At 37.5% G+C, this 8,162-nt stretch overlaps 1 protein-coding gene across 1 annotated transcript; it reads right to left on the bottom strand.

Annotated features, from left to right (window-relative positions):
* txn2 (thioredoxin 2) lies at positions 1 to 6,079 on the bottom strand. Its single transcript, XM_061973319.1, has 3 exons — positions 5,820 to 6,079; positions 3,733 to 3,856; positions 1 to 651 (listed from the first exon to the last, which is right to left on the bottom strand). The coding sequence occupies exons 1-3, from the start codon at positions 6,077 to 6,079 to the stop codon at positions 535 to 537; spliced, it is 501 nt and encodes a 166-aa protein (XP_061829303.1). The 3' UTR covers positions 1 to 534.
* Between the last annotated feature and the right edge of the window lie 2,083 nt (positions 6,080 to 8,162).

Here is an 8,162-nt window from a genome sequence, read left to right as displayed (position 1 = left end):
TCACATTTTGATTTCTTTATTGCGTCACGTGGCCATGATTCCAGAACATTTTTTTTACAGTGATATAAGGAAATCCAATTATTTGCAATTCCTGACTTTGAAGCTTGACAGGCCTAACATTATTAGGCATATTGGCAGAAAACCAGTCTGTGTGGATTGGTCATGTTAGACAAACACCGCCATCGTGTGGATGAAAACCAAAACTACAGTTGACAGTCACAACCGCCTTCAGTGAGGTTTAGATCCATAAATAAACCCTTCACCGTTAAAACTACAGAGCCTCACAATGCACAATAAGAAGAGTACTGTGCTGGTATTTCCACTTCTGCAGTTGGGTCAAGAAGACAAGTGCTTAACAGAAGTGCCCAGCTTTGAAAGAGGCACACATATTTTCTAAACTAAGACAGACAAAATGAGACGCTACAGTCAAAGCAGTGAGTCTAAGGACGAGTGTGAGCAAGGTCACAGCTTGGCCGCTGACAGACTCAAAATGTGTCGCCTGCACCACCGAAACACTGACATCCCAACCCTGAATTATTGTCCAATGATCTTGCTGACAAAAGACTCCAGTTCATCATCGTTTTTGATCCCCACAAATTGGTCGACCACATCGCCTCCTCTCATGGCGATGACTGTTGGAACAGCAGACACCTGAAGGCATGAAGGGAGTTAATAAAAGCCTTGGCTCACCAACAAACAAGGAGGTTAAGTTTCAAGGTGCTAATGAATAAGGAAAAGCCTTTGAAAAATACTTCTTGTCTTCATGGATATGGCCTTGGTGACATTGCTGCTAATATGAGCCCAATTGCATGACAGTCAACACACACACAGCACTTACAAGCAGAAGAGTGGGAATGGAATGATAAAAGGTAAAGCTTTAAACACTTAAGTGTCACTCTGCAAGCAGTGCCTAAAACATAACTAGCTGGCGGCTAACGTCCCGTCGCAGTGTTTTAGGTACTTTTAAATCACTAATCCTGGCCTCCATGGCGACAAATAAAGTATGTTCTTAGTGTTAATTTTGGCAGCAGTTTTTAATTTAGTTTTAGTCATAGTCTGGACGAAAAAGCATTTTAGTTTTAGTCATCTAAATTAATTTAGTATTCGACTGAAATTACAGTAAATTTTGTCGACTAAAATAAAGAGTAGAACACATCTTTGAATTTGTCTTGATAGCACTTTTATTATGGTTATTAAAATTACTCAATCTTAATCAACTCTGCACATAAAAGATGCATTTCAAAAAATCTGAATATGGTCCATCACATTATTTCAGAATCTATTCAGACCAAGAGATTAATTAAAGCCTCATCTTTTTTTTTTAATATATACTTCATTTCCGTACGTGCATTCAAGAGAGGCTATTGTGAAAATTGTCAAGCAGATCGTTTTATGAAGCAAAGGAGCTGGGTTGAGCAACGTATGCACTTACTCTGAACGGCGTGAAAAATTAAATAACACTTTTATTAAAATAATTGTATTTATTTAACAGCAAATGATGCAATGGCACATGAACATGTATTTGACGTTCAAACCTTAATATTAAGAATGTTTCCATAACTGCTATAATTCAGTGTTAACATACCCAATGTTGTACACATGAATTGTTGACAATTTGGAGAGCACAACTTAGTTACAATGTTATTGAACATCAAATTACAAATATGATTGATCTATTTTCTGTTCCATCAGTAAAATGTCATATGTACATTTGTCTACCATTTATTTAGACAATTATGACAACATGTCACTGATCTATAGTTTGTTATAAGAAAAAGAACATGAAAATATGTCTGCATGTTTATGTAGAAATACACTAGTTGTATTCTACATCGTGTATAAGTACACTGAGTGTGCATACAGCAAGCACTGTTGTAAAACCAATGTGTCACACGGCTATCTTTTTTGTGTTAGCTTGAAAAATGACAAAAATGCTCTTTTTGGGTTGTCAAGTAGTGCAGTTAATATCTCAACAGTGTGGCGAGGACATCATTAAAGTGCTTCTTATATTTGTGGATGAAATGGCAGCATCATGGTGTACTACAAAAGTAGTATTTTTGGGACATGCTCCTGCTCTACCATTTTAACAGTCATTCAGTACAGTAGGAGTTGTTTCCAAATATTAGCTTGGGCCTACTTACTGTTGTGTAGATGGTTAGTCTGCAGATGGCGCTTCAAGTTGCTTGTATTTTTACAGGACAAAATGGAGGTTTACAAGTTGTTTTGTTGAAGTGCGTCTATACGTCTTCTCTTTTTACCCAGTGTAGACGACATTTTGTATTGGCGTCTTGTTTTCCAAATGAAAAATCTAAACAGTGTCCATTTTAAAAACGTGAGTTCTGATTGGATAGCCTTTGTGCTTTTCCACCCGCCCCAACTGTGATTGGCTATTTTCTTCCACCCACCTACAGACAAAATTAAACATAATTGGATTTCATCTATGTCAATCTTTTTGTCTCGTTTTTATTCGTTGACTCAATTGTCAATTCTGTCATTGTTTAAGTCAATGTGCTTTTGTTTTCATTCGTTATCGTCCTAATTTCGTCAGGAGAAAACAGGTCGTTGACGATAATAACAAAATGAACACTAAGTTTCTTACAAGTAACATTATCACTGCAAGACCAGGAATATCTAAACATGCTTCACTACACACTGTACGAGGATACAATAGATCACCGCTAACTGCTAGGTTGCACTTCTAAATGTAAACAAATGGGTGGATCTATATAAATATAGACTGTAATGATACCAAGTACAAGAGCCGTATATAGTCGGTTCTACAATGATTACATTGATTTTTATTATCACAAAATATTTAGTAATTTAAAAAAAAATTTAACTCAGGAAATTTTCTGGAGACAGGAAGACTACGGTAATAAGTGACCTGTTGACCCTGACTTGGTATCGGATTGATACCCAAAACTAATATAAAGTATCAAACATCCGAAGAATAAGTGATTATTACATATGAACAGAAGTGTAGAAACTAGAACATGTTAAAACAAAAAATAAGCAAATAATAACAGTAAACAAACAAGTAGATTAATAATTGACAAAATAATAAAATTATAAATGACAATGTTACTGCATGTGTCAGCAGACTAATTAGGAGTCTTTGTTTGTGTACTTATTGCTAAAAGACAAGTTTTCTAGTATGTTCAACATTTTATTTAAAGACTAAATTGCAATTAGAAACATATGTTTAATGTATCATAACATTTTTGTTAAAATAAAGACAATAAAACATTTTTGTGGTGCCTTAATTTGAAAAGTATTGAAATACATTTGAAATATTGGAATGGGGACAACCCTGATTGGTGCTACAAATTATAAAAGTACACCGCACCAGGACAACTTTTCATATTGTTATTCAAGAAAAATATATTGCACATGTGAGAAATATTTTAGTCGTCCGTAGATAGCGCCACCAGGAGGTTACCTATTTGTTGCCGTTGGCTTGTCTGTGTTAGTTTTCACCAAAAATAAGTCAAAACGTTATAGTGTGTGTGTGTGTATGCTAGCCGCCTCGCCTACACACACAGAGACAGAGTGGATAACTGACAAGAGGGTTCACTCTGTCTTTTATTTTACCATAGATAACTTTAATAGATTTCATCTCACTTTCAGGAAATGTCAGAAATAGAACAACTGATGAGATTTTGGGGCTGAGCTGGATCAGCGTCAGAACTTTTTGTCCCCACTATTGGGAGTTAAATAGAAAGTGAAACTCACCCCATATTCAATAGCCAGGTCTGTGTGATCGTCAATGTCTACTTTTGCCATGGCAACGCGGCCTTTTTGTTTTGCAACAGCCTTCTCCAACCTCGGCCCAAGGATCTTACAAGGACCGCACCACCTGAGGACACAAGGAACAGAATAATGCATTTAAATACATGTATTTGTGGCGTCCCGCTGCAAGTACAAAATTAACACATTATAACCGGACTGTCTGCGAAAGCAGCTTGTCGTTACAACTCCGTACGTCTAAACTCTGCTTCTTATAAGCACCTGGTCTGTCAGAGAATAAGCAGATGTAGCAGGAAGAATCTGTATTGTTTTATGAATTGTCTTTTTACAAAAAAAGGAAGACAATTCTAGCAACATTTTCTGGTTTTATTGGACACTTTTGGAGACTATGTATTGCTCTTCTCAACGAGAAGCTGCTCCTGCAGTGCAACTAAAAGCCGGAACAGGATTTTAACAAACCTAGATTTTTTTTATTTTTCATTTTTTGGCAAGACTGCAAATTAAAAAGGAAAGCCACACACCCACCGGCCATAGACAACCCAATGCCACAGAACTCTGTTGAAATTGACGATCAATAAATATTTTTCCGAAGCTCTCTCTCTCTGAATGTTAGGAACTTCTATTTCAACTCCTCACGTGATTAATTTTGGCTAAATTGTTTGATGACAATATTAATCAATCAGCAGAATTCACTTCACTCTTTAACAAAATATAATGTGCATAAGGCTAACTATGCTGACAAGTTATTTCATCGTAAAAGTCTAAACATTTTTTTAACAAATGGAGATTACATTATTTGAACACTAACTTATTTTCTTGTTTACATTTCAAAAACACTTGCTAGGCTTCTGTCGAACGCAATAATTATTCAACAAAATGATGATACTTCAAGTAATGATTGGTCGTATATCAGTCAATAGGCCTGCGCATTATTTTAATTCCGGACTATAAGCCGCTACTTTTTGTCCTACATTGTCGGCTTACAAAAACCATGCGGCTAATTTTTTTATTTTTCTTTGTAGACGGCCTTAAAGGCCTACTGAAACCCACTACTACCGACCATGCAGTCTGATAGTTTACATATCAATGATGAAATCTTAACATTGCAACACATGCCAATACGGCCGGGTTAGTTTACTAAAGTGCAATTTAAAATTTCGCGCGACATATCCTGCTGAAAACGTCTCGGTATGATGACGTCAGCGCGTGACGTCGCGGATTGTGGAGGACATTTTGAGACAGCATGATGGCCAGCTATTAAGTTGTCTGTTTCATCGCAAAATTCCACAGTATTCTGGACTTCTGTGTTGGTGAATCTTTTGCAATTTGTTCAATGAACAATGGAGACAGCAAAGAAGAAAGCTGTAGGAGGGAAGCGGTGTATTGCAGCCGACTTTAGCAACACAAACACGGCCGGTGTTTCATTGTTTACATTCCCGAAATATGACAGTCAAGGTCCGGTGGCCATGGATGAAGTGCTGGCTGTCCAGAGTCGGGACCCGGGGTGGACCGCTCGCCTGTGCATCGGCTGGGAACATCTCTGCGCTGCTGACCCGTCTCCGCTCGGGATGGTGTCCTGCTGGCCCCACTATGGACTGGACTCTTACTATTATGTTGGATCCACTATGGACTGGACTCTCACAATATTATGTCAGACCCACTCGACATCCATTGCTTTCGGTCTCCCCTAGAGGGGGGGGGTTACCCACATATGCGGTCCTCTCCAAGGTTTCTCATAGTCATTCACATCGACGTCCCACTGGGGTGAGTTTTTCCTTGCCCTTATGTGGGCTTTGTACCGAGGATGTCGTTGTGGCTTGTGCAGCCCTTTGAGACACTTGTGATTTAGGGCTATATAAATAAAGATTGATTGATTGATGATTGATTTACGAGTGTCCGTGTTAGTATTACTAACCTACAATGACATTCTTTTTGCATTGTTTTAGTTTCACAAATTCCTCAGTAAATTCACCAAAACATCATTGTGAAATGTATGGAATGATCTTGTCACACAGCGTAGTGTTTTGTGAAGTATTCTTGTGTTAGAACACATAACTCCATACTGTACTCACTGTGCATGGAAGTCAATCAGCACAGGAAGTTGACTGTTGATGACTCGCTCTGTGAAATCCTCGTTGTCCTGCACATTGAAAGAGACCAGACGGCGGAAGGGGTGAGGACAGGTGTGCGAGGGGGAGAGGAGGGAGACCCGGGCTGTGAAAGGCTGCAAGGAGGAGGAGAAGGATTTGGAGGCGGCGATGGATGCTGGGAGGCAGCGGATCTCTTTGGAGGAGAGCGTCCAAATCCTGCGTACTAGCAGCCGATGAGCCATCTGGGGAAGACACGACATCAGCGGGCCAATGTTATTCCTACATAGTCCATGTCAAGCTACAAGGAAAGTAACAAACAGACAACAGGAAAAAAACAGGGTAAAAAAATAAAAGCACTGTCACTGGAAAACAAGAGAAATGTGAGGACTGTTTCAAACATCATATAATCAAAACAAAATTCAGATTAAACATAGAATTTTTTAATAACTGTATTTTTGTTTTTAATATAAGGTTTCTGAGCATCAATATTTGTGTACATCTTGATCTACAATGCAGAAATGTATTTTAATACCAAACTTATTGGCAGTGTTCTGGCTTCATATGTGTTTTGTAGATGTTAACCATAAACAGTATTAATGATAAAACCCCCGACGATTAGTTAGTCAATTAAAATGATGGGAAAAACCATGATAAACTCACATACCTACTGGTGCCTCCTGGCTAGCTTGAATGCTAACATGAAAACAAGACATTACCAAACGACAGTGTATTTTTCAGACGATAGGCGCACTTAAAATACTTGAATTTTTTCCAAAATGGACAGTGGGCCTTATAACTTGGTGCACCTAATGTATGTATTCATTCTGGTCACGCTTACTGATCTCAAAGCAATGTCATTTGGTACATGGTGTAATGATAAGCGTGACCAGTACATGGCAGTCACCCATAAGAGATACAAGTGGACTGCAGGTTGACGCCTGTTCAATAAATGACGCTAGGAAGTATCCATAAGCAAGCAACACCAAAACTTTAAATGTTCCATTGAGAATATGAAACATTACACACGGTGCTCAAAACAAAGATTGGTTGTATTTGTACAATGACAATAAAGAATACCATACCAAAATCTGTCAAAATGTTTTAGTACGACTTTCGTAAGCTACCAAGCTGCACCGCTTGATGGAAGACGGAGCATTACGGCTTCCATTTCTAACACAAAGTAGCGTACAGTTCTAACTAATATATGTCAGTAGAATAGCTATGGAAGCGCTAGAAACTACCGGTTCAACAAAGATGACGGGGAGAAGGCGCTGTCAAAGTTGAGGCACGTAAATAAGAGCGCCCATAAAACGGCACATCCTGAAGAGACGGTCACAAAGCAACTTGAAGATGGTGTGTAAAACATCATCTATGCAACATTTTGACCAAAGAACCACATTTACATGTTATGTAGACCACAAGGAAATATTTAAAATGCAAGGGAAAAAAAAATAATCATAGAATAACCCTTTTAACGCGCCTTATAATACGGTGTGCTTTTTGTATGAAAATAGACCGGAATCATCGGCAGTGTGCTCTAAATTCCGGTACACCCCACAGTCGGAAAAAAAATACAGTACCCAAATCTAAACTTCTATAAACACATTGCTGTCTGATATTTGTGTACTATGAACTATGCTCTCTTAAACAGCGTGATTGTTCTAAACTCGGAGATGTGCTTTTTTACGCTGCATTCATGGCACACTGAACAAAGTATTAGGCCACAACCCCCGCCAGAATAATAATTTCCATTTCCGTTATATTTCAAACAAATGAAAATACAATCAACCTAAGATTAAAGTAAATTATGAAATAGAGCAGAAAGAAGTTAATGTACAACATCTGCCCCTATTCACGCAACAGACTTTAGGTCTACATCACAACAAAATAAATGAAACATCATATATTTTCATCATTCTGATTTTCACTTTTTAATTGTTTTGTCCATCGTCAAGTTTGCTCCATTAACTAACACCTTTTATAAGAATGTTCTAAAACTAGATTTTATAAATACTAAGTTCCTTTTAGATTATAATTATTCTCTTTTTACAAATTCGTTTTAAATGTTTGGTAGAATTTGTATATGTGCTTTATAAATATTCTTTAAAATATCATACTCCACCAGTTTATGAAATTCAAATAAGTTAAACTGTGTGAATATTGAGTTTGTGGGTTCCGTGTATGCATTTCCGCATCATAGATAATAAAAAACATAATTTATTTCTTAGGCTATTTTCATTTTAAATACATCTTAAAGTTCTACAATATTTAAAACAATAAAAGCTTAGCCATTAAAACTAAAATACTACTTTAAACAGTGGTGGG

The sequence above is a fragment of the Nerophis lumbriciformis genome, linkage group LG22, assembly GCF_033978685.3.
Source record: "Nerophis lumbriciformis linkage group LG22, RoL_Nlum_v2.1, whole genome shotgun sequence".
Lineage (NCBI taxonomy): Eukaryota > Metazoa > Chordata > Actinopteri > Syngnathiformes > Syngnathidae > Nerophis > Nerophis lumbriciformis.
This window is presented reverse-complemented; position numbering and strand designations above follow the sequence as displayed.

What these genes read in the sequence shown, in the direction of transcription:
- txn2 (XM_061973319.1), bottom strand. Translation starts at nt 6,079, where the DNA reads ATGGCTCATCGGCTGCTAGTACGCAGGATTTGGACGCTCTCCTCCAAA. An exon ending in CTGATTGACTTCCATGCACA is followed by an intron (nt 3,857 to 5,819) that starts GTGAGTACAGTA and finishes TTGTGTCCTCAG; the next exon opens with GTGGTGCGGTCCTTGTAAGA. An exon ending in ACCTGGCTATTGAATATGGG is followed by an intron (nt 652 to 3,732) that starts GTGAGTTTCACT and finishes TCATGCCTTCAG; the next exon opens with GTGTCTGCTGTTCCAACAGT.